This window comes from Pezoporus occidentalis, unplaced genomic scaffold (assembly GCF_034315485.1).
Source record: "Pezoporus occidentalis ecotype Australia unplaced genomic scaffold, CSIRO_AGI_Poc_V1 ctg66, whole genome shotgun sequence".
In the NCBI taxonomy this organism is placed as follows: domain Eukaryota; kingdom Metazoa; phylum Chordata; class Aves; order Psittaciformes; family Psittacidae; genus Pezoporus; species Pezoporus occidentalis.
In genome coordinates, this window is record NW_026916009.1 from 2,142,985 (window position 1) to 2,170,380 (window position 27,396).

The 27,396-nt window shown below is 41.3% G+C and overlaps 1 protein-coding gene across 8 annotated transcripts in view; it reads left to right on the forward strand.

Annotated features, from left to right (window-relative positions):
- PDE1A (phosphodiesterase 1A) overlaps positions 1-21,587 on the forward strand; it is a 157,137-nt gene extending 135,550 nt beyond the window's left edge. For 5 of the 8 annotated variants that reach the window (XM_062640715.1, XM_062640720.1, XM_062640718.1 and 2 more), the window contains one exon: positions 13,630-18,364. In XM_062640715.1, coding sequence (XP_062496699.1) covers positions 13,630-14,003 — 374 coding nt within the window. In that variant the 3' untranslated portion in view covers positions 14,004-18,364. Of the gene's footprint in view, positions 1-13,629; positions 18,365-20,373; positions 20,494-20,840 lie in introns of those variants that run through there. The other 3 variants (XM_062640716.1, XM_062640719.1, XM_062640723.1) reach the window with 3 other exon arrangements.
- The last annotated feature ends 5,809 nt before the right edge of the window (positions 21,588-27,396 follow it).

The following is a 27,396-nucleotide window of genomic DNA, read 5'->3' on the forward strand; positions in this document are numbered from 1 at the left end:
GGCCTATGGCAGAAGCATGCTAACATTGTTCATCTTCAGGATAATACAAGAGCAGTGTTACTTGTTGTACTCATTTTATTCTTGCATAACTCTTATGAAGAATTAACTGTTACATGACCTGACCAAAGGTTGCATTATTTGTGTAGAAAGTGATTGCTGACAAATCTTGTCCTCAACACCTTTGGCAGTGCACTGGGCTACAGGGCTCAGAGGTGGTATGTCTGACTACACCAGGACAGGGTGTAAAAAAAGGTGAGGGTGAACAAGGGTCTCACACTGTTCTGTGTTTAGTTTTGATAATAATAATATGAAAAACTGACAACTATTGCATCTTTGGAGTAGAGATCAGCTTTATTTTTATTTCCCCTGTGGGCCGAAACTTTGAATATGAAATGTCTCTTCTGAAAGACCTCTGCATGATACCTGCAGGACCCCTTCAGGCACTTTCAGTCCTGCATACTTCTAGTCACAATAACCACAGGGTTCAGTTCCATTTTGTCTGGAAGATTTTCTCTGCAGACTCACTAATAAGAAGATAGTAACATCTGCTGAAATGCAAAAATGTGAGAGTGATGAGCTGATAGCATGCTAATGTGATTTAGCAGCCGTTAGGAAGGACGGGTGGTGGGAGGATGTGTGACAGTCACAGAAAACGACTGACAGTTTGGCACATGGAATCTACCCTACTGGACTGTTTTAATCTGTTAGATAAAACTAAATTCAGGTGGCTAAAGGAGTCCCATCTAGGACCAGTGACAGTGATTTTAATTGCAATGCTAAAACCTTTAGGTCATAAGCAGTTTCTGAGCTAATCCAGGAAAGTGTTAAGAACAGTGGGAAAAGGAGAATTTTTCACTATGATCTGAGCAATTACAATGAATGGATTGAGCTAAGAGTAGCAAGAAACGTTTTGTATTAGCAGTACCTGGTAAATCACTGACTAAGGAATGATAACTGAACCTGTTCTATGTACCCCCAGAGTGTACACTGACTGTCCTCCATGTGTGACAAACTGCATGACTTAAACCACCATTTGCCTCTACTAGGCTCAGAGCAGCATGTCCCTTCCTTCCCCTATCCTGGAAGTCCCAGCATTCAAGCCCCTGTGCTAAACAGCAAAAGAGAAGTAAAAGGCAGAGGTAGCCACCCTAGGAAACCATAAACTCACAAATTATTTTTAACCAAATCTTTAACCAAATTTTTAACCAAAGCTAATCAAATATTTGCTACATTTTGTATATGATGTAATGCTGTGACATCAAGTGCATTATGTGGTTTGCAGTGGCTTTATATACTCCTGTATGTGTGATGAAATATGTGTGAGGAGTTGAAAGAGGAAAGAGTAAGTGTCTAAATAACTTTGTATGTTACTGCAGTGTATTCTTGGGTTTGAAAATGGTTGGTTACAAAACATCACTGTTGTTTTGGAACTCTTGGACATGTCTTTAAACTTACTTCCAAGTTCCAGGGGTACCAGGATCAGTCCTCTCATTTTCTGCAAAGTTTTGACGCTTATTGCTTCCTCATCTCTGTAAAATGGCTGTTGTGAGAACAGTTCTTTTAGAAAGGTGCAGTTCCTTGCCATTTTGTCTCAGTTTTGGTTTTGTCACTGCTTTCTGGAAGCAGTGGCAAGCCTAGAAAACAAAGTTTGTGCTAATATATGCAGGGAGTCCGTAATGTCCAGCAGCATGCTTCATTGCAGAATCCTCAGTTTAATGCTTAGTGAAGCATTAGCTTTGCTAATTCTTAATACTTCAGTGTCATTATGTTTTTCTGTAAGGGTAAGTTCTTGTAGCTGATCTTGTACCATATTTTCAACATAGCCAATTAAAATAGCATGTGATTCACCAGATATTTGCTTTACTGGAGTCTAGCACTGTTGTGGTCACTGCCATTAGCTGATCCGAGATGTTCTGCTCACACCTGGCTTTTGTGTTTTTCCTCTCCACTCTTGTTAAGTCAGTACATATTCAAGTGGTGCAGCTGCTGGAGACAAAAAGGTATCTTATAAGTCCTGTAACTGTGCAGATGATAGTAGCTGAATGCTCTATTTCTTATTACAGAAAGGCCAGGAGAAGAAAATCGATGGACATATGCAGAAGAGAAAGTACCAAAATGTAGAAAAGCTTCCTCACCACTTAGTAGACCATGTCTTGACAGTGGTGCTGTGTACACAGGAAGTGTTGTAGCTGAGCTAGTGGAAATCAGTGTTGTAGTTGATAATGAAGACTCAACAGAGCTTTTGTGGTGGCAGAACAGTGATACTTTGGAGACCACAAGGTCCTACATGATTTGAGAGCTTAAGCCGGGTGACAACTCTAGTATTTTGCGGACAACTAAGTCCTTCATTAGACTGACAGGAATTCAGTGTTCCCAGCCAGTCTGGCAAGCAATTAAAAAAAAAAAACCAAAACAAAACCAAAACCAAAAAAACCCACTTCAGTTTTCAGAGATTTTTTAGCCAAATAAAAGAAGTGCTGACAGAAGTGTGGTAGCTGATAATAAAGAGAGAAATCACCTTTGGTATTTAAATGCAGTTCACTAGATCACTATGTTTTCTGTACATGTAAAATTACTAAGTACCAGAATTTTTCAACTATTCTGAAATTTGGCTATTGCCTCACAACTGCTGCCAGTTTTCCAAACAAAACAATGCATTGCAATCACCCTCCCAACAGCCAGCCTAAGCTCTAGGGAAGAAAGTCACCACTTCTACTGTGCTTATGTACCAAATGTCATTGTTGCTTCTCATGAAGGATGGTGACCTAAGGCAAGAGTTCAGAAGTGGCTCAGAAGCAGAGAAGAGAGAGACAAGATCGAGTCACCTCTAACAGACTGGTAGTGAGAAGCCGTTTGGTTTACAGATGAACTCACACAAATTTTGCTGAATAACACTGGGTTCTTGTAAAGAAAACAATACCAAACAGTTGAAAATATGCAAACAGGACTGGCTCCAGGCACTTTTAGTAAGTTAAAACAGAGAGAGCAAAACCAGTAACAGCAATAAGACATACTCTTATCTGTATTATTATCATCAATATCTGAAGGGGGCCTACAAGGATGCTGAAGAGGGACTCTTCATCAGGGACTGTAGTGAGAGGACAAGTGGTAATGGGTTAAAACTGAAGCAGGGGAAGTTCAGGTTAGATATAAGGAAGAAGTTGTTTACTGTGAGGGTGGTGAGGCACTGGAACAGGTTGCCCAAAGAAGTGATAAATGCTCCATCCCTGGCAGTGTTCAAGGCCAGGTTGGACAGAGCCTTGGGTGACATGGTTTAGTGTGAGGTGTCCCTGCAGGGGGTTGGAACTAGATGATCTTAAGGTGCTTTCCAATCCAAACCATTCTGTGATTCTGTGATACTCTGAGTTCACTGCACTGCACAACACACTTCTGTCTATCCGAATGAATATGATAATCTTTACACTGTTTAGTGCCTAACTGACATCCCCCAAAAACAGAGGGAGTTTTCTAGAGGGTTATTTAATCTTATTTATCTTATTCATCTATTTACTCTTATTAAATATTGTCCATGTTGAAATGCCAAGTTACATTGTTCATTTAACATACCACATTTCCTTCTCTGTCTGGCTATGGCAATGTGTGCCTATAGAGAATCATAGAATAGTTAGGGTTGGAAAGGACCTTAAGATCATCTAGTTCCAACCCCCCCGCCATGGGCAGGAACATCCCTCACTAACATGTGTCACCCAAGGCTCTGTCCAACCTAGCCTTGAACAACCCCAGGGATGGAGCATTCACAACTTCCCTGGGCAACCCATTCCAGTGCCTCACCACCCTTAAAGAACTTCTTCCTTATATCCAATCTAAACTTCCCCTGTTTAAGTTTTAACCCATTACCCCTTGTCCTGTCACTACAGTCCGTAATGAAGAGTCCCTCCCCAGCATCCCTATAGCCCCCCTTCAGATACTGGAAGGCTGCTATGAGGTCTCCACGCAGCCTTCTTTTCTCCAGGCTGAACAGCCCCAACCTTCTCAGCCTATCTTCATATGGGAGGTTCTCCAGTCCCCTGATCATCCTCGTGGCCCTTCTCTGGATTTGTTCCAACAGTTCCATGTCCTTTTTATGTTGAGGACACCAGAACTGCACACAATACTCCAGGTGAGGTCTCACAAGAGCAGAGTAGAGGGGCAGAATCACCTCCTTCGACCTGCTGGTCACACTCCTTGTGATGCAGCCCAGGATATGGTTGGCTTTCTGGGCTGCGAGTGCATACTGCAGTTGGCTCATGTTCATTTTCTCATCAACCAGCACCCCCAAGTTCTTCTCCACAGGGCTGCTCTGAATCTCTTCTTTGCCCAACCTCTATCTGTGCCTGGGATTGCTCCGACCCAGGTGTAGGACCTTGCACTTGGCATGGTTAAACTTCATAAGGTTGGCATCAGCCCACCTCAGAAATGTGTCAAGGTCCCTCTGGATGACATTCCTTCCCTCCAGCGTATCAACCGAACCACGCAGCTTGGTGTCATCAGCAAACTTGCTGAGGGCACACTCAATCCCACTGTCCATGTCAGCGACGCAGATGTTAAACAAGACCGGTCCCAACACCGATCCCTGAGGGACACCACTCGTTACTGGTCTCCAGCCGGACATTGAGCCATTGACCACAACTCTTTGCGTGCGGCCATCCAGCCAGTTCTTTATCCACCGAGTGGTCCATCCATCAAATTGATGTCTCTCCAATTTAGAGACAAGGGTGTCATGTGGGACAGTGTCAAACGCTTTGCACAAGTCCAGGTAGATGACATCAACTGCTCTACCCCTGTCCATCAGCTCCCTAGCCCCATCATAGAAGGCCACCAAATTGGTCAGGCAGGATTTCCCCTTAGTGAAGCCATGCTGGCTGTCACCAAGCACCTTGTTGATTTTCATGTGCCTTAGCATGTCTTCCAGGAGAATCTGCTCCAAGATTTTGCCAGGCACAGAGGTGAGACAGACTGGTCTGTAATTCCCTCGGTCATCCACTTTCCCTGACTTTTTCCAGTCTTTGGGAGCTTCACCTAACTGCCATGATTTTTCAAATACGATGGACAGTGGCTTAGCAACTTCATTTCCCAGCTCCTTCAGGACCCGCGTACAGATTTCCTCAGGTCCCATGGACTTGTGTACATTCAGATTTTTAAGATGGTCTCGAACCAGATCCTCTCCTACAGTGGGCCCAAGGTCTTCATTCTCACAGTCCCTGCGTCTTCCTTCCAAGACTTGGGTGGTGTGGTCAGAGCATTTGCCAGTGAAGACCAAGGCAAAGAAGTCATTAAGAACCACAGCCTTCTCCAAATCCGGGGCAGCTAGTTCTCCCAATAGCTTCCAGAGGGGGCCTACGTTGTCCCTAGTCTCTTATTTGCTACGTACCTACAGAATCCCTTCCTGTTATCCTTAACATCCCTAGCCAAGTTTAATTCTAACTGGGCCTTAGCTTTCCTAACCTGGTGCCTGGCTTCCGCGACAACATCCCTGTATTCTTCCCAAGCCACCTGTCCTTGCTTCTACCTCTTATAAGCCTCTTTTTTCCTTCGAATTTTCCTCAGCAGCTCCTTATCCATCCAAGGTCTTCTGGCCCTCCTGCTGCACTTCCTTCTAGTTGGGATGCAACACTCCTGAGCTTGTAGTAGGTGATCCTTGAATATCATCCAACAGTCTTGGGCCCCCCTGCCCTCTAGGGCTATATCCCATGGAACCTTACTAAGCAGGCTCCTGAAGAGGCCAAAGTCTGCTCTCTTGAAGTCCAGGGCAGTGAGCTTGTTGCACGCTCTTCTCATTGTCCTGAGGTTCTCGAATTCGACCATCTCATGATCACTGCAACCAAGGCTGCCCTGGAGTGTCACATTTCCAACGAGCCCTTCCCTGTTGGTGAGCACAAGGTTAAGCATGGTACTTCTCCTTGTTGGCTCCTCTATTACTTGCAGAAGGAAGTTGTCTTCCACACAATCGAGGAACCTCCTGGATTGCTTGTGCCGGGCCATACTGTCCTTCCAACAGATGTCAGGGTGGTTGAAGTCACCCATGAGAACAAGGGTGAGCGAGCGTGAGGCTTTTCCTATCTGCCTGTAGAGTGCTTCATCCACAGAGTCCTCTTGATCAGGCGGTCTGTAACAGATCCTCACAGTAATGTCTCCCATAGCTGTTCTCGCTTTAACCCTGACCGACAAACTCTCCATTAACTGCTCACCTGTCCCCAGACAGAGTTCCATACTCTCCAGCCTATCCATAATATAAAGGGCAACTCCACCTCCCTGCCTGCCGGGCCTGTCTTTCCTAAAGAGCCTGTAACCTTCCATTCCAACACTCCAGTCGTAGGAGCCATCCCACCATGTTTCTGTGATGCCTATTATATCATACCCCCATAGACGTGCCCACATCTCTAATTCCTCTTCTTTGTTCCCCATGCTGTGGGCGTTTGTATAGGGGCATCTATTCCAGCTGGCTCATTGGCTGGAGCGGCTGGAATATCTCTACATTGCTCTGAGCATTTATTATAGGTTCTGGCAACTGACTGGGTGTGTTGGGATGGAATGATGCCCCCCTCCCCCAACACATCTAGTTTAAAGCCTCCTTGACCAGTCTGGCAAGCCTCCTACCAAAATTGCTCTCAGCTCCACCAGCCCCCACTAGACCTGGCCTACTAACTTGGGTCCCGTGTTCAAGACACCCAAACCCCTGACTATGACACCACCCTTTTAACCAGTTATTAACCTGGCCAATCCTCCTAGCCTTTTTAAGGTCCTCCCCTGTATCCTGGAGAACTGATGAAAAGACAATCGGAGCTCCAGAGCCCCTAACCACCTCTCCCAGGGCTCTGTAGTCCTTATGTTCTCCAGGCTACTGTTATCTATATCACTAGCACCCACATGGATCACTAGAAGCCGGTAATAGTCCATGGGACTTACTAGAGCAGGCAGCCTCTTTGCCACATCCCTGATCCGTGCCCCTGGTAGGCAACACACCTCCCTTGAGACGGGGTCTGGCCGGCAGACGAGTGCTTCTGTCCTTTTCAGTGTAGAGTTCCCTACTACTACGACCCGCTGCTTTTTCCTGGCGGCACCAGTAGAGATCTTCTTTACCAGTGCATCAGCCGGCTGTTTCTGGCTCGAGTGCATTTCCTCATTAGCCCCCTGCAGGACAGCAAAGCGGTTCTGCGTGGGGACAACAGATTTAGGGGGAAGCCCCTTGCTTTTAATTGTCCTCTTCCTCCTTTGTTTTTGTTTTTGTTGTTTTGTTTTGTTTTGTTTTGTTTTTTTGTCACTAATTCCCAGCTTCCCGGGTTAGCAGCCTCCTTCTTTCCTCCATGAGCTACAGTGGACGCTTGAGGCCCCTGCACAGTTTGGGTGTGGAGCAAGCATTCCTGCTTCCCCTCAGCTTCCCTGACATCTCGCAGTCTATTAACAGCATCCCGCAGCTCAGCCCCTGCTGCAGGAGGACCTCCACCAGGGAGCACCGAGTGCAGCCCTGCCCATTGTGCACCCTCCCCTCACCAGACCAGTGCAGGCACTCTCCTCTCTGCACCCCGAGCTCTGCACTGCAGCCTCCCCTCTCATCGGCTCTGTCTGGGTGCCTACGCTGCCACCGCCGGGGCAGCCAGAGCAGAATTCCTAGACCAGGCCCTGGTCATAACGTGAGTGCTCACCATCCCGCGCAAATTGCCTCCACCCGCTCTGTTCGCCGCACTCCTGGTCGCCTCCGCTCCCCGGGGCAGGCTTTTAACCAGCCAGGGCTGGAGCCACTGCTTCAGGCTCCCCCCCGTGTGAGTCAGCTGCTCGCTCTCGTCAGCTGAGCTGCCGGCTCCCGGGCAGGTCCTGTCGAGGACTTGAGGCTCCCTGGGTGGCTCTTGTCGCTCTGAGTTGAGGCTCCTGGACGCTGATCTCCCCCCTGCTCCGGTGTTGAATGCGTCCTCTCTCGAGCTGCTCACCTCAGCAGCTCACCTAGAGGAGTAGGAACTTGCTCTTCCCAGCAGCCCAGTGCAGGGTGAGGGCAGAAGCTTTGCCTGCTGTTCTCAGGAGGTACTGACAGTTCATGGATGGGTGGAGGCAGAGGCTCTGCCACAGTATTTAGTGCAATCCTTACTGTCCAGCACTGCTGGACATCATGCCAGCTCTGCTTCTCTTACACTAAGGGTATTAACTTAGCAGTGCCTTGCTTGAATTTAGTTGTTCAGTCACTGTCCCAGTCTGTTGTGGTTTAACCACAGCCAGCAACTAAGCCCCACACAGCTGCTCGCTCACTTTCCCCAGGGGGAAATCAAAAGACTAAAAGTGAGAAAACTTGTGAGTTCATTCACTTCTTCCCACCGGCAGGCAGGTGTTCAGCCATCTCCAGGTAAGCAGGGCTCCATCATGCTCAACTGTTACTTGGGAAGGCAAACACCATGACTCTGAATGTCCTCTTCCCTTCTACCTTCTTCCCTCCACTTTATATGCTGAGCATGGCATCATGTGGTATGGAATATCCTTTGAGTCAGTTGGGGCCAGCTATCCCTGCTGTGTCCCCTCCCAGCTCCTTGTGCACCCCCAGCCTACTTGCTGGTGGGATGGCTTGAAAGGCAGAAAAGGCCTTGACTCTATCCTTGACAATGTCATCTGTTGTTTCAGATAGGTCCTGCTGTAGTAATCCCTGTAACATACAACTCAAGTCCTGGGTTAAAAGTTATTTCCATTACAATCCCCAGCCCTGGTCCTTTGGACTAGACCATTGCGTTTAACACTGCAATGAAATTGCATTCACCTTGCCCCTGCTCTCACTTGGGATTATGCAGAGACTGCAGTCCCTTAGAGGTGTACCTGCTTCAAACAGAGCTCTGTCTGTGTGCTACAGTCTTTTCAGAGATATACTTGCTGTGGCATAGGGTTGTCTACTGCCACAGTTGCTTTGAGATGCCCCTGTTCCATGTGGCCTTCTCTTTGGGCCACAATGCCTTCGGAGAGACACCTGCTCCAGCATGGCACTCGCAGTCACAGTCCCTTCAGAAGTAAACCTTCTCCAACATAGCCTTGTCCCTGGCTGCAGTCCCTCCAGGGCTGTACCTGCTCTGCCATGGGCTTAGCCATGGGCACATGCTTTGAGGTGCTCCAGCATGGCATCATGCACATCCAGTGATGCTTCAAGATGTACCTGGTGCAGCGTGGACTTATCCGCAGCCACAGATGCTTCAGGGTGTACCTTCTCCAGCAAGGACTTATCCATGGGCCATAGTGCCTTCAGAGGTATACCTGAAAGCACAGACATTACCATGGTTACAGAGACTTTGAGATGTACCTGCTCTAGCATGGTCTTATCCATGGCCACTGACACTTTAGGGTGTTCTACTCAACCATGTGGACTCATCCACAGGTCACAGTCCCTTCAACTCAAGTTCACACTGGGGTTCCACCTAGTACAGCAGCACAGGAGCAGCAGGAATGCTCTCCCAGTCCAGGCACATGGCCATTACTGTTACCAAAATGTGCCCAGGCACAGCACAGTAACATGATAAGCAGTACAGCAGCACAGCAAACAGTGAAAGCATAAAGCAGCCACTAACAAGCCCTAGACTAATATACAGTAAGGCAAGCTATCCCCATGACAAGCACAGGAGCCTGCTAATTAATAGCTAAACAGCTGTAACAGCTATAATTCAATCTAGCACATTCCAATCAAACCTGTTGTTACCTTGAAGCCTTTCAGCCACACACTGAGTGCCAAAAAGGACTGTCATGGTTTAACCCCATCTGACATCTAAGCCCCACACAGCTGATTGTTCACTCCCCCATAGTGGGATGGGGGAGAGAATCGTCAGAAAACAGGAAAACTCATGGGTTAAGATAAGGGTAGTTTAATAGGTAAAGCTAAGCAAAAGAAGGAATTAATTCACTTCTTCCCATTGGCGGGCAGGTGTTCAGCCATCTCCAGGTAAACAGGGCTTCATCATGTTTAACTGTTACTTGGGAAGATAAACACATGACTCTGAATGTCCCCCCCTACCTTCTTTCCTCCTTTTTATATGCTGAGCATGACATCATGTGGCATGGAATACCCCCTGGATCAGTTGGTGTCAGTTGTCCAGCTGTGTTTCTTCCCAATGCTTTCTGCATACCCAGCCTTGCTCACTGGTGGGGTGGTGTGAGAAGCAAAAAAGGCCTTGACTCTGTGTAAGCACTGCTCAGCTTGTGTTGAGTGTTATCAACACTGTTTCCAGCACAATTCCAAAAAACAGCCCTGTACTACCTGCTATGAAGAAAGTTGAATCTATCCAGCCAAAACCAGCGCGTGGTCTCAAGACTTTTTTAAAGGCTCTTAAGTATTTCTGTTCAATAATGATATGGCAGCAGCAATGATAGAAAATGCCAATTCTTTTATGCAACATAAAGGTCCTATATAATATAGACTACAGCTATTAGCTGTTATGGAAAGAAGAAATCTGTATTTTTCCAGCACATATAGCATATTTCACAAGTGGCTGATATACCATAAGAATCCAGTATTTTTCATCATTTTGGCAGTAGATTTTATAGGGATTGAAGCTGAGTGGAGCAAAGCAAGATAAAACATAGTCTTAGATGTCCAGCAGATGAGAGACTTAATACCAAGAAAAACGATTTTAATGAATGTTGTGATATTGTCATAGAGGATTTTGTACTTCAGGCTTTCCAGTCTCAGTCACAATTACCAGACACTCCTCCTAGTTGCCCTGGAGAAACTCCTCCGAAGCAGACAAGATAATTTCCTTCAAGCTTATTTAACTGACAGTGACTTTGCAATTTGATCACTATGGAGTGGTGATTATATAGATAATTTCCTTCAAGCTTATTTAACTGACAGTGACTTTGCAATTTGATCATTATGGAGTGGTGATTATCAGCATAAACCAACTAATGTTTAACAACAGGTTTAGTTCCACTGATTTTGAAATTCCACAGTATTTTTTCATGCTTAGAGTAGATACTATTTTCCTCACATATTCTTTTCTACTCACTCACTTTTGGAGCAAATAGCATTGCAGCAGTTTAAATGCAATAGATATGACTTTAACTAGGATGTTATCAGGTGTAAGTTTGTGCAGAGACCCTCTATTTCAAAGCTACATCCATCAGACGTGCGTAGACCTTAGTGAGAGTTTGGTTGTATTTTAGATCTCCTTAAACAGCCATGCTTGAGATGATATCAAGGGCGGTCACAGAAATAAAAGACCAGCATGACAGAAATTAAGAACAGGCCATCAGCATTGTTCTGATTAAACTTAATCTTCATTTGCCAGTGTATGTTTAGCAGTGAGTGAAGGGAAGCAATTTTAAGTTTAGATAATCAGCTTTCTATATGAATATTCTGAGACTTCTAAATGAGAATAAAGTGGTCAGCCACGCCGTTACACCAAGACAAATCTGAATTATGGTTAGAATTTCCTAAAACACCATTCTGTGAGAAAAATACTGTCTGTTCTTACCAGCTTCCAGGTTAAAAAAGCCACCTTTTGTAGTGTGAGCTGAGTTAATATTACAGTTTTATGTGTGTTTATAGTTCAACTTTGCTTTCCTCAACTTACTAGTGGATGTGACCAGCATCTGAAATACTTTGTCTTGGAATTTCCTTCAGTCTTTTTATAAAGTTAAGGAAAATGCTTGTAGCTCTGCCATATGGAGGCAAATATGGTATGTAAATCAGTTTCTTGGGACAAAAGCCTTAGGTAGGTAGATTATACCATGAATGACAGAATTACAGAATCATAGAATATTTAGGGTTGGAAAGGACCTTAAGATCATCTAGTTCCAACCCCCCTGCCATGGGCAAGGACACCTCACACTAAACCATGTCACCCAAGGCTCTGTCCAACATGGCCCTGAACGCCGCCAGGGATGGAGCATTCACAGCCTCCCTGGGAAACCTATTCCAGTGCCTCACCACCCTAACAGGAAAGGGCTTCTTCCTTATATCCAGTCTAAACTTCCCCTGTTTAAGTTTTAACCCGTTACCTCTTGTCCTGTCACTAGAGTCTCTAATGAAGAGTCCCTCCCCAGCATCTCTATAGCCTCCCTTCAGATACTGCAAGGCTGCTGTGAGGTCTGAGATGTTTTAATCTAGATTGAACATCAGATTTGCTTCAAGTTGCATATCTATTTCTTAATGTCTTTAGCCTATCCGTTTCTTTGTGAGAAAGAGTTGCATTAGCTGTTAACAAAAAAGTCTGTAGAAAGAGAGTACCTGTCCAAGTTTCAGAAAATTTGGAGTCCAAAAAGAGCAGCTCTCTATTTCTACGTAGAAATTGGCTCAAATTGGAAAATTCTTGATTTTTTAAAAAGTATGCCAGGAAGTAGAAGAACTGACAACAGAGGGAAATTATTTAACTTCTGTGCATCAGTTCCTGTTTGGAGATGTTCCTTTCTGTCCCATTGCACAGGCCAGATTCTACTTCAGAGGGAACTTTTTTTGGATTCAGAAAAGTGAGGTGACACAAATGCCAAATGCTGACTGTGGTAGATGGGTGATTATGGACTGAGCTGTCTTTCAGCTGTCATATGCAACCAGTTTTGGTCAGGATTTGGACTAGTCACACACATCCAGAGTTTCTGGGAGCTGCCAGTTGAACTCAATAAATAACTCTGTGTTTGGTTTCATTCCTTAATACAATGTGCGCAGCCAAGTTTGAAATTTTATGCAGTATCAGGAAGCTGTTTTGTTCAGGTGTTCAAGCTGCAATATTTTCGTTTTTTCAATTGGTAGAGTTTTGTATCGTCTATAGTAGTATACAGAATCTAAAATCAGAATTTATGAAATGCAGATTCTAATAGAAAGACAAATATGCCCTCCATGAAGGTACAGTTATTTTTTTATCAGACTTTTCAACCTCCAGCACAAGTTTTCCATTGTCTGTTTTCTTCATCTCCTAGTCCTATTATCACCTCTCTGTGCTGCTCTGTTCTGTCTCCTTTTACCCTGGGCCATTTCATTTTTACTGTTCTCCAAGTCTCCGCAATAGAGAAGGAATAGAGCCTTCCACAAACATTATTTTCCCCTATAGCTGCTGTTCCCTGAAGCATAATATGCCTCATATATATTCCTTTCCATTCTGCATTTGCCATTAGCCATGATGGCAAGCAGTACTGGCTTGCATGCATGTGATGTTCTACAACTTGTTCTAGATGAAGCTCTGTATCAGCTGATATTTTGGACCTTTCCAGACTGATAGGCCAACTTCCTTCAGGGCTTCCCTTTAATTCTCATGCTTCCTCCATCCCCAGCAAGGTGCTCCCCTCCATGTCATTTCTCTGTCGCAGATCTGATGAGCTCTGCTCCTCCTAGTCCTGGAGGTAAACACCACTGCAGGGATGCGCCTGCAGGATGAGGTCCTCCTGCTCCAGTCCTTACAGTGTGTCTGATGATGCTCCTTGCTCTGTACTATGGCCAAAAAAGAGGTACATATTGCAGACTAAACCAGAAAGTGGACCACTATGGTTCAGTTGCAATAGTGTAACCACCAGTAGCAGAATCTGACTCATATTAAGCACACCCATGCACATGTCCTCATGAAGAAAGTCAATGTTCACAATGTTCTCATGTGCAGCTCTATCAGTCACTACTCTGAAATCAAACAATTGTGGCATATCCTTCTTATCTAATACACATATTTTGTTCCCTCTTTGTAGAAGAACTTGTGAAAGATGTTCGTGAAAAGGAAAAAGAACAAAGCAGAAATTCCACAGATGCACAGTTACAGGAAGAGACAACAAGGATACAAAATGAGAGTAGTCAGGGAAGCGATGGTACAACCTGTCCTCCCAGATCCATCGTTCTACAAGTAGTCTCTTTGGACACTCCTCTGAGTGATGAACCCAACTCAGAAAAGTGCACTAACTCTGATCCGAACCAGAAAGATCTCACCGATGCCCAGCAAGAAACACAGAATACAGACCCACTGAATGGTAATACTTCATCACAGAGCACCAGTCAATATAATGAAGCTGTCCAGGGTGAAGCAGCAGCACTGTCTGGTATCTCCATGTCAAAACATTGGCAGTAATGTGACTGAAATAAGGTGTTGGGCAAACCCCCGGCATACGACAGTTTCTTCAGGCATGTGTAAAACCAGCATGGTTTTAGTGTCCTAAAACCATTGAATAAAAGCTGTTTGATGTCAAAAAAATATCATCTTCCTGATATGAACTAGTTGATGTCTAGTAGAAAATCTTTTACGTAAGGTACCAAGACTTTTAGTTAAATTGGGAGAATTATTTTAAAATAATTCAAAGATACACATTTGTAATTAAATAGCAGTTTGTTACTGGAGAATGAGGTAAACTTTCAAAACAGAATTATCTAACATTTTCTCTTTGAATAGGTAATTATTCTTATGCTATTAAAATACCCTCACCTCCTTAGTTTAGGCATCTAATATGATTATTAAAAAAAAAACCACAACCATTTACTAAATGTAATGTGAATTTTAGAGTTAATTTTAAGTAGATGGAATTTGCTAACTGTAGTAGAATGGGACTATGTCATTCTCTTACTCCAAAAGATCAGTCTCCTGACTGTAGTTTGCAGGACAAGGGGAGCACCCAGAAAACCCTTATATTGTTTTAGAATGTAAGCATTTTATCATAAGTTGGCTATGATTTAGTATCTGGTGATTGTAAGTCAGTATCAAGTGCAAGATGGCCAAGCAATATCAAAGTAAGAGAAAGCCTTTTTAATTTTATTTTCTCAATTTGCTTATTGTTAGACTAAGCTTTGAGGTATTAGGGTAGTAAGAATAATCCAGGCATATAACGATGCTTCTTTTCCTTCTAATTAAAATGCTAAACTCACTAATGCTTTTATGACAGTGAGTCTTGCAATATTGTGCCAGAAGTATGGCATTGTCTGAGCAGCAACACTGAAGTGCTTATAAGGCTTAGCTTAGACATAAGTATATGACTTGACATATTTCTCAAGAATGCTTTTTATGGAGAACTCCCACTTATTTTGCCTTTCCACTTCCAACACTCCACGCTTTTATTGTTGATGTTTTTTTTTTTTTCCATCAGAGATAACAGATGGTGAATTTAGGGTCCTAAATCAAAATATTTACACTAAAATTAATTTCACAGCATTTGAAGTTGTCTAATAACTGACATATTTGTCTTTTGATAAGTATATTTGCACCGATTTTTGTATTAAAGCCCAACTTGCAATTTCAGTGCCTTAGAAAAGTTTCCCATCTCCTGGACGAGGGACAGACTAGGAAAAGCTGCATCTTACATCTTTCAAACTGTGCACAAGGCAGTTGTGGTGTACTGGGGAACTTTAGATGGCTAACCAACGAAAAAAGAATGCTGTTTGATAGGTCATATACAACTCAGCATGCAGTTGGTGTACTCAGTTGCCTTGTCAATCTTTACATTCCACATTTTATATAAGAACAGAGATTTCTTATTTTAGAAAAAGGTATTTTGTTTTCTAAGGCAGGGAATTTTCTACAGATGAAGCTGATTTTCTGTTTTACACTATCACAGATTTTTAGTAGAGTGCATAGAACGCACAGAATAAGGATATTTGTTAAGTGGTATTTCTAAAGGCATCTGACAGTTCAAGGCATTTTTAGCTCTCTTTTTTGTGTGAAACATCTGTTCACTGTGATATGTTGAATTTACTCGTATCCATCTCCTTCAAAGATTGTTTGTGTTCATCTCCCTGCATAGATAAATGCCCAATTAAATGGAGAGCTTGAATTTGCTGGGTTTCTGTGGCATATTAATGTCAAAGTCCAGTACTCTCTGACCAGGTTCTTTTTTGTTTAGATGTTCCACACGTGAAAGCCATAATGTTTAATATCAAATTTATCTGAGGACAGTTGATGTTACATGGAATTTCTGATTTAGCATAGTTATACAAAATGTACTGATAGCACCCTACAAATGTAATGTAAGTTATACTTAGGAAAATAGAGCAATCACAATATGCAGCTCAATCACAGTGTCAGTGTGAGTCCCATTACCAGTCTCTAGAACGTGCTCACTGTCAGGATTCAGTGTCCCCCTAGTCACCAGTAAGGCATACTGGGTTGAAGCCAGCTCAAGCCCATTGCTCTCTTCGGAGTTCTTTTGCTAGTTGTTTAGTTTTTGTACTTGATATTGGGGTGGCCTGGCTAACTCAGGGAGACAGTCACATTCTTCTAGTGAACACAAGGTCAAACGTACACCACTGGTTGATCCTCTCAACTGTGACATAGTCTATGGATCCATTCAGCTGATACAAGTGTTTATATAAACGAAAGGCCACCCTCCACTCCCCTTTGTGTTAATGTTGTCAGCTTTCTTTGCAAAAGCTCCAGTCAGTCGCCCTTGCATTATCTCCTGAGCTTGACAGGCATATCACCCTTGCCCATCTTCTTCTTCCATTATAGGGATCTATGAGTCAGTCACAATGTCATTTACATTTTGATTTTATGTTATTAAATAGTTTGGTTTATACTTTAATAATATTTCATTCTTGAATTTTCCCTATTTTCCCAATATTTAAATGATACAGGAAAAATATTTTGAATATTTTATGGTCTTCTAAAATTATTTACAGAGGGACTGTGTCATCTTATTCTTAAAAATTTCTTTCCTGAGGAGAGTCCAGACATGTTACAATATAGTGAGAAACCTATCTATATATTCTTTAAATACTATACTCTTTCAAGTCAGCACTAAGCATTTCAGGGAACTTTATGCTTCTAATAAACCACAAAGGACACCTAATATTAATTTCTCAACTATGTCATAGCATATATTGGTAAATAAAATATACAGTGATCTTTTTATGTGCCTGCCAATTAAAGAAGCATACTGCAGATATTTACATTACTGTAATGCACAGAATGAGATGCAGGTCCCTGATGTTTGGGAGGAAATGGATTAATACAGGGTTTCAGCAGCAGATTTAAGTACCTCTGCAGAGATTGTGCCACTGTATTAAAAAGCTGTAAAAACCCAAAAGGCAATGGAGGCATTTAGTATTGGAATAGTTTTCAATATTCAATACCAAAGGGAAAACTCAGGCTAAAATATTTCCCATTTGTCTTTCAGAGTGGTGAAATGATTAATGTTATTCTAAATGGAGGGAATCCATTAAACTGTCATTGTTGTTGTCTAAATGTAGGTATTTAATACTAGTGTTTTTGCAAGAGTTGTCATTGCTGCAGTATGTGTAGAAACCTTATAACTACAAATAGAACAGCAGTCTCTGTTTTCTCACTCCCCCCTCCTTTTTGTCTGTATAGGTGATGCTTGGGATGTTCAAGGGAGAGTATATTGTGTGATGCAGTAGCACTCAGCACAGAAGGGAGATACAGTATAGGTAGCATCCCCCCTTTTCGCTTTTGCACTTCTATTGATGGCCAGAAAATCCAGACAGGACTCTTCTAATCAAGGTCAGATAATTTCAGTGGAATGTCACTTTAAGCAAGCAGAAAGTAACATGCACAAGTCCATGGCCTTACAATTTTCCCTGGTTCCCAAATTGGAGTTATTTGACTATTCTAAGAAGCACTATACATCTATCAGGCCATTATTAGCACTCTCCGTGTGAGATTTTTCTAACTGTGTCATTCTGTACTGAAGAAGAGGGGTAGAAAGCTAAAATGATGTCCAGAGTGTTTGCTGAATTGCAGGGAGGAGAAGTAAGCACATGCAGGCACCAGGGCTGGGAGAATGAGACAGAAGGTAAGAAGAAAATCGACTTAGTTACTCAGATTGAAATTTTGTGTTAGCTGTCATTGTTCTGTCCTTTATAAAAAGCAGAAACTCAGTTTGGTTTTCTGTGAGTAAATGATTGAATTACAAGAGAGATGGGTAAAACAGGAAGATGATCTATCTGCATTCTTGGGGACTGTCACTGAGTATTTGGATTTACTATGATGAGGGCTTTTCCTTTTAAAAAAAAAAAAAAAAAAAAGGATTGCTTTCCTCTTGTTGTGTCACATATCATTCTAGGTGTACTTCTTGTAGACCATTGCATTTTATTAACAGGATTAGCTCTGCCCTGGGTCCTGGTCAGCATGAAGGAAGAGCTGAGGGGTCATTATTAAAAGAACTCCAGTTGTGACTGAATGTCATTTTTCTCCACAATACCTTTATCCTTTCCATCATCTCACCTGAATTTAAGTGAATGTTATAAGAGTAAGTGGAACTATTATAAGGTGATTTTTTTTTTTTAAGTGATGATTTTCTTCTTCTCCTGAGTGTTTTATTAATTAGAACATTAATTTTAAAAAGTGCTTATGTTTAATTAAAAAACTCCGTGTTTCAATGATTTATAAATGTTAATTGGCACACTTTTAACTTAACACTCATGATGGTAGCCACATTAATCCTTACTATTAAAATGTAAAGGAGATAATAAATCTGTGATAAAACAGATTACCAGTAACTTCAATCTATATGAGAGCAGAGGACTGTCCCGTCACATCAAGTTGTACAAAGCATTCAGCATCATCAACAATCAGCAACTGAAAGACTCTGAGGGATAACCAGGTTAAATAGCAGTAGACAGATCCACATCAGCAACATGCCAGTTTCATTCATGGTAAGGCAAGTGGCATCAGGTAATCTTCCATGCCAGGCCAATGCTAGTGACCGTTCAGTACTGCAGTGCTCAGCCGACGGTTGAAGCCTTTCATCCATGCAAAGTGGGCACAGGTCGCTGTGGTGCCTGTTTTTTTAGCTTGTGGTCACTGTGTGGCTAAACAGAGCAACAGTAAATAGGATCCTGGTACTAAAGGAGGTCATCTGTGTTCACGCGTGGGACAATGGTGGAGGGAAGACTATATTTAAAGAGCAAACAATGTATTTATGAAAAGAAAATAGGGATTCTAAGATAACAGCGTGAGTTTATCATGTAAAAAACCTGATGCATTGCCAGGAAGAAAGTTATGTATGGTTTGGAAGTTAATGTTTAGTTTTCATGAAAATTAAACATACAAAGTTTTTGTTCCAGGTCCTCCACAAACTACTCCTATCCCACTCCTAAAGCTCTACGTCAAGTATAAAATTTAAATATTTAAATAAGTAGGTTCTATTTTTATACCTCTCCCCATCCCCTTTTTTGTTTTTATGGATGATAATGAAATTTTGCTAAATCCCTCCAAAAAAAACCCTGCAGGCTGAAAGATCTGGGGTCATTCTTGTTCTAACACATTAGTCAAATTTTGAGACTTTAAAAGCCTCTGGAGAGCTGGTTGTCTATATTCCACCTACACTAAATTGATGTACAATAAGGGGGACAGTGAAGAATGCTGCTTGGGGGAATATGGCCTATCTGCTAGTGGCTGCATTACAGAGTGGGCAGCACCCACTCTGCCAACATTCATGGCAATGAAACCAGGAGAAAATTAGTAGCAATTCTTACTTCTTTACAGTGAAGCCCTGGTGAATTCATAGCTATTAATTTTTTTCTTTCCTTATTTTCATGAGCTCCCTTTCCTCTCTTCCCTTTCTCTTTTCTAAGCTGTGAACCTCTTGAACAACTAACTCACCATCTTTCAATGTTCTTTTCAGATCACACATCGTCCTCTTTCCCTTTAAGCTGCCTGTACCGTTATTTTCTGCCTCTTCAGAAATCTTTCTCTGCCTGTATTTTTACTTTTATATTTTACTCTTATGCCTCTCCTAGCTCATCTTCTTCACTTTTGAGACTTCTTTTTCACATTTGTCAGTTCAGCATTATTAATCGCTGATGGGATCACTCAGTCAACTGGTTGAAACTGAGAAGTTATGACATAGTTAGCAAATAGCACTGTAAGTTTGCTATATTCTCCACATGCTTGCTGGCTCAGTTTGTAGTTTCCTCAAGTGTACTCATGCAAAGTTACTGAAGGAATAGTTTCAGCACAGCTAGTATTATCATTGCTTGTTTGAAATCCATGTTGTATCACTTAGTTCGAAAGCTGCTTGTGTCACTTGGTGTCATTGCTCCTACCTGATTAAATTAATTGAATTCTTAGAACACTGGCATCTTTCATTATCTGAGAGAAGCTTACTCTCCATTTGAAAGCCTACATTAAAGAAGATTTAAACATCACTTCTCTGCAGAGGGTGAATTTTGACTTTCAATATGTTGGATGATAAAATAAACCAAACCCAAACCCTAACCCACTTTATAAACACGCATGTAAACATCTTTTTTTTTTTCTTATTTCATGCTGTGATCTATTGCTTTCATGCTATCTTTTGCTTTATGGATAAACCATAATGATTAGTTAATTCAATCCCATGCTTACTTCAGTGAGAAAGCAATTAAAGGAAGCAGTGACTGAAATCTCATTTTAACCTTATAAAAGTCAGGAGGAAAAAGTTCCTGTCTGTGTATTCGCTTAACTTGATTAAATTCCTCACTCAGGTTCCCAATCATATTTCTCTGTCTTCCAGGTGAGCCTAAACACTGTAAGATGTCGGAAGATATACTGAGAAGCACTGAGCAGAAAGAAGCACTGGTAGAGAACTAGCTTTGCCATTTCATAAAAGCTTCTGACATTTCAGACAGGACAGGTAATTTTGTCATTTCTTTCTTATAATGGGGAGACTTTTACACAGTAAAGACTCACCTAGTGCTGTTATTATCCTCTTTGTTCTAGTTGTGGCTTTATTACAAAATTTTGAAGTGTGGACATGGTACACCCCAGTTACTTACTATTTCCCCTTCAAAGCCATTTATCAAAGCCATTTATCAAAGCCATTTAATGAAGGGAAGAACAATACTTTTACATCCTGGAATCCTTAATTGTCAGACTAAATGATCATGAACTGAAACATCCTCAATTCATGCATATTAAATACTGGAAGTAGTAGTATTAAAAATCTATTGTTGATGAATTTTCATTTGACCTCTGTTGCAGGAGAAAAGAACTCTAGCTGTTCCTACCGTGTGCTCTCAGAGGCTGTTATCCATCAACTTGTTCTTGGTTCATTCTGTTTCTGTGGAGAGTGATTGGACAAAATGATCAAGAGTGTAAAATGTAAACCCTGAGCTGGCAACTCAAAGCACTTAACAACTTGCAAGATTTCAGTTGTATTTGTTGTTGCTATTTCCTCTTCTATACTGCTTTCTTAAACTAGCCAAAATAATTCTTCTGCCAAAGTTGGACATCGCTTTATTGCATCTCTGACACCAGACATTTCCAATTAACCACACAACATTTATCATCTGCCTGGGATAGCTGTTACATGTCACTGCTACTGGCATCCAATGGAAATGGAAAGTCAAAATGAAACATTATTGTAGATAGTTGTTCATGCAACCATGCTACATGCAACATAAAAGTCCTACTTGTTAGCTTCCTTAACATATCTGGAAATAAAAGTATAGAGAGTGTTGTTATAGGAAGTTGTAGAGTTATCCTGACCAGCCTGCATGGCTGTTATATGGAGAGAACTGCTGTGTAACAAATCAGTATTTGAAATAACTCTTTAAAATTAATTAAGTAGCATCCAATATTAAAAATTCAAACATTCTCAGCCCTACAGTATTTTGGAAGACATCAGCCATGGTGACAGCCCTACCATGAAGTTGGTGCTTATTGTTTCGTGCGGCAAAAGAGACAGTGACAAATACGGAAATAGATGTTATGTGAAATTTTGCTTCAGTTCAGTTGCCTCTCAGGCAGAACTGTAAGGTGACCCTGAGGCCTTACAGCACAGTTTGTCTCAAATGAAGCATGGATCCTGCAAGATCGTTGCTAACATTTGTCTCATTAAAAGAAAACACCAGGCCAACTTTCTCTGAGAGGCAGTGAAAGCAGAGCACGCAGGCAGTTACCCCTGCAAGAAGCCTTGCAGAGAATGAGCCCTCCAACCCAAACTGTGCCCAGAAAGAGATAATTTTCATCTCCGCTTCCCTCAAGCTGCACGTGACCCCTCCTGGCTTGCCTGGGCATCCCATGCAGCTGCGGACAACCTCATTTCTCTGTGCTCGAACCTGCCAGGAAACTTGCATGCTCCCCTTCGTGTTGTACGCGCTCAGGAGGCTTGAGTCACTGCGCTCTCAGTTCTCCTTTTCGGACCCTGTGGTTATTACCTCACTGACTGAAAAAGTCTTTACTGTCAACCATGGTCCACTCTGAAGAGGACTTGTGGGGGTAGTGGCATTCCGCTTGTGCAGAGGCTGATGAAGGATTGAGACTTACGTGCTATTCCTCTGCTGCTTCAGGGATTTTACCAGAGCTCAACAGGCATCAGGCTCAACCTCAACAAGGGCACAGTTTGTCCTGATCGAAGAAGTAATCATAAAACTATCACCCTAGACTGAGGGTTCCTTACGCATCCATACCTGGTGACTGTCTCTTTTCTGACAGTGGAGCAATCAAAATTAAGCTGTGGACAGTGCAAGCTCTGAGCCCTGCGGTAAGGGCATGCCAAAAGGTGGAAATCCTGTCATTGAATATGTAAGCCATATACACACTATGTAAAAGAAGTAGTGTGCATATTTTTAACTTAAGAAATGGTTGTGCATATAGGATGTAAAAAGTGCGTTTAAATTGTTCTGTGTATCTAGTCCAGGGCTTGTATTTAGCATGGACAAATTTCTGTACAGTGCAGTTAATGAATGAAATGTTAACAAATGAAATTGTATCATATATGTTATAACACAATCAATATTTTTTGCTAAGAGTTAAGAATTTATATATTCTCTGCTAGTGTTTGAGCAAATCATTAGTAGCCTGGATGACTCCATGCACCTTGCATCCTTTTGGGGAACGTTGACTCTTTTTTTCCCCTTTCCAATAAAATGTAAAGCATCTTACGGCTTCTTCTTGTCATTATGACAAAAGAAGAAACATAATGGTCATAATAAACTTCTTTCTAATTGTAAATTGCTGTATGCTGTGGCAGTGAAAATAATCTTGTTTAAGATCTGAGAACTTGGGACCTTATGTCAGATATGTTGAGCATCTGCAGTTGCTACCAAATTTGAAAGGAACAAAAGATGACTGATATCTTTAAAAACTAGGCCAGTTAGGTATCTGTTACAGAGTGTTCTTCAACATTGTAATTTAATGTTCACTGAGACTGAAAGTCTGGAGCAATCAGAATTTAACGTTTTTATAATATTTTAAATTTCAGACTTTTACTATAGTTGAACTTGACTTTTTTTCTGTGTCTCTGTCCCATCGTGACTTATATACACTGCAAGAATTTTCTCCTGGAAATTCAAGCAGAATTTATACCAGATTCTGCAGAGTACTTGGAGCATCCTGTGGGGCCTTCAGTGTCCTGTTGTCATACCTGTCACCAAGATCTCCCACTGCAGAAACTAGGAGCTCCTGATCTCACAGGAGGTACTCATTGCCTGCAGAACTCATTCATTAATATAGAAATGTGATTTGTGTATAAATAATCCTATTTGCTCATTTGTACTCAGTTTTAATCACTGTGGTAGATGTTGCTGAAATACAAGAAGTCCTTAATTTTTCTTTAATGCCAGCTGATTTTCTTTCTTTCTTCCTTTACTGTTAGCAAGACTTTACCTGGACATGACCCAAAGCTTAGTGTGTTGTTTGGATGAGGAATTTTCTCTGGTGGAGAAGGCTGATACATCCAACGTGTTAATTAAGGCTTTGACCTTGTGTGAAATTCACGTTCAGATGGCAGAAAGGCTTCTTGAGAGGGCCTCTCCCTTAACAATAGTCTATCTTTGAAATCTGTAAGGCTGTGCTACCAAAACACTGCATGGGGCCATAAGAAATGGTGTTTGTATATGCAACTCTCCCACGGCATTATGGGCATGTACCCCTGCACTGAGCACACTGAGGAGCTGTAGCTGTAGATTAGCCCTCAAGAGTTTTATTTTGTATTTTTATCTTGAGATATCTGACAGATATATTATGTAATATTGTTATGGGTTATGAGCTGACAGTATTTTTTTATTTAATTTTCGACAAGGCAATCTAAAACTGTGTGTTTTTATTCTGCTGTATTTGTCCGTATTTCTTATGACGATATTCCCAAATAAATATGATTTGAGGGCAAGGATCATGAAATTCCTGAGTGTTAGTTACAGATCTGCTTTCCTGAAGCATGTTTGCTCATTTGCATATGGTAGTATTTGAAAAGTAACAGAGCATAAATGGTTGTTTCCAACCCTTTTACCTGCTTGTGACTCTACACTTCCTCCGTAACTGTGTCCGTTTGCAGTACAAACTCACTCGCATCCTTGCAATTTCTTTAAGCAAGTCTTAAAGAAGCTATTAAATTTCTTTAAGCAAGTCTTGCCTTCTTAACCTTTACTGCTAAAATAGCCCTCACATGAAGAAAACCGTAACCAGTAGAACACTTTTTTACCCCAAGAAATGCTTACTGTGGGTTCGTATTGATGGAGTTACTGGGACTGTTCATGTTAGCAACAATTCTTCAGGAAGGGCATAACTTGCATGGTATAGTGCAAATTTAATCATCCAAGTTCAGTGGAGTAGGGACAGAATGAGGCCATTCCTACTCAAATTGGAAATGACTGTAAAGAATCCTATTGACCTAGACATGTATCAAATCCTAACAATTTATGGTGCATGATGGAAATAAGACAACTACTTTATATCACATTTTCTTTAGTTCCTTTTTCCCAGATGTTTTCCCAGCTACATGCGAAAAGGACCTTCTTCTGTTGTAGAGATTCCAGAAGTCAAACAAGCCACTACTGTGACCAGAGTAACTTCAAATTAATAAATAAATCAAGATCCCCAGTGGTAAGTCTAAAATGTACATTTTTTAACATAGACTACTGCATTATGTAACAACTATTACATGAGAAAGAGGACAATGTAAGTACGACTAACGTTCTTCAACATCAACCTAAAGAAATTTAAATTTACAGTAGCTTAGGAGACAAGTTTGTCTGAGAGGAGAGTGCATCCACTTTTAAATCATTCTTTGAAAAATCACATCCTTGAAAATTAGTATGGAAAAAATGAGTGGAAATGACATTTAATACTATGAGGAAAAGAATGTGTCCTCTATAAAACACACTATGCAAACATTTAGGCCACTTTCCTGGGATAATTTTACTTTTCTGGTTACGTAATTGCTTACTGCTTCTCCAGAGACCCCTTTTCCATGTCCCAGGGCAAACACTCAGAAGTTTTATCAGACTGCGAATGTCTAAGTAGCCCCCTGGGAACAAAGAAGCAAGTTATATCCACAAAGCTATAAATGTGAAAAATCTCTTACAAAAACTGAGAGTTTAACTGGTTTGGGCTGAATTGTGCTGCAAAATATAGCACTTTGGTGGAGAACTGTTGGAGAACTTTCCATTAGCTGGGCTTGGATAGCTAATATCTTAATCAAATATGCTTTTCTGACGAATCACATAATGTATGAACTTTAAAGCTGAAGAGTTTTATGCATTTGCAACAACCTGTATTGATCATCCTTACAAACCTGAAAGGAGATAAAATTATAAATAAATAAGGTGGTCAGAAATCAAAATGGCAAGTACAGTCTGGGCTTTGATCTGGAATACAGGCAGAATAGACGTTTTTTCACTTTTGCTTGGACTGCAGTTATAAAGCTAGCTATCTCATCATCACACTCCAACCTGTCATTAGAGTAAGATTTTGGGATTTGTACCATAATACCATGGACAAGCATCAAATAACATGAAAGTATTTGTTATTTATTTGTATAAAGCCTGATATGATTATCTTTATCCAAATTCAATGAGCCAAAGGGTCACCAATTGCACCAGCCAAGAGAGCTGGTGTTAATATACCAGGAATTAATTTGATAATTGGATAGTAATTGTTTGTCTCTTGCTTTTTCTGTATTCAGCTTGTTTACTGCTTTTTGTCTGCAGTGGAGGATACTTTGGGAGTTTAATGTCTGTATACAAAGCGCTACTCAACTTTAAGCCATCTTAAATCCTTTTATGGAAACCAGATATTCAACTTTATTGTTTGGGATACTCCAGTAGTTCACAGCTGGAATGAAGGGCAGCATATTTGTATCAAGATTGTAATATGATGCATGATGCATCTTTATTTTAGTGTACCTGTCTGAGAAGGACCCCTATTCTTTCACGAGGTAGTTTGGAGTAGGGCAGAACTGTGACTGTAGCCAGATTTGTTCTGGGGTACATGTGTGTATTCTCAAGTAAATAGGAGCTACAGGAGCAGGGCTACAGAGTTGATATTTCCAGTAAATTAGAGAATAAAAATGGCACGAGCAATTTAAATATTATTTATAATTGACCTTCATGTCTGTTTTTAATATTCAATCTGCTGAGTGTTTAAAAAAGCAATTAAAAGTCCCATATAATGTTAAAACCCTTGATAAATGTAATAAACAAATGACATATTCAAAAGTGAGAATCCGTGTCCCATTAGGAAAGAAAAAGAAAGATGAAAGCAACATATGGCAGTATAATTAGCATGATTAGGGAAGCACATCAACAGAATTTATGCTGCAGGGAAAATGTAATAAGAAACCAACACACTTTCCTCACTGCCTTGAAAATTGCAAATATTGCTCTCTGAAAAGGAGGAGATGCAGAAAGGCTCTGTGGCATTTAGAGCTGTAACTTGTGTTCTTCTGTCTTTATTAAAGATGCACACAGCCATCTGCAAACCATTTAATTTTTGCAGAGTTCACATTGTCCCATTGCTTTGATTAATAAGGAGCAATATTACACCTCAGCTGCTTTTCAGAAAGATGCTATTTTAGAAACCTAATTAATACTCCTTCCACAGTTAGCTTGAGGTGTTCGTTAGTGCCAAATACTGAGTTCTTATTTGTTTCTCATTATGTGGAGAGTATTGCTTCTCAATGCCAACGGTTTTGTTTCACATTTTGGAATAACCTTTAGACACTCCTGCTTTCCACAGCCCTCCCTTCAGAAGAGCTAGTAACACCTGTCATCATTATTTTAACATGCCTATTACGTCTGTTGAAGACAATGTGGGCTATTTACATAGATAGACTATCCTGATGCACAGCAAATTTTCCTGCCATTTCCTGAACAGTTGGGCCAAAGAGAAAAGCAAAATTTAGAAACTTGGCAAATCAATTCAAACCTCAGCTTACCACTAAGGGTCAGTATATACTAAGCAAATGAATCATCACAAAATTGAAATGGATTATGTTTGGCCTAGGAGTAGTACAAAATATTTTTTCTCCCCCCAAAAAGCCCAGATTATTTAATAAACAAAACAAGTCCCCATCCCGTTCCCCCCCCCAAATACAAACCTATAGCATAAATTTAAACACTGAATTTGCATAAACTTCATCAGCCAACTTTGCTGTAACTGGAGGTGAGTAACATCTTACCATGTGGATGAGGTTTGGTAGAGGGTGCAAAAATGTCTGGTATGAGATTTCCCCAGAGTGCTGCTATCCTCAGCAGATATAAACGGGAGGATACAGCAAAGCATATGAGGCATTTAGCATCCACTTTGTTGCCAAGTA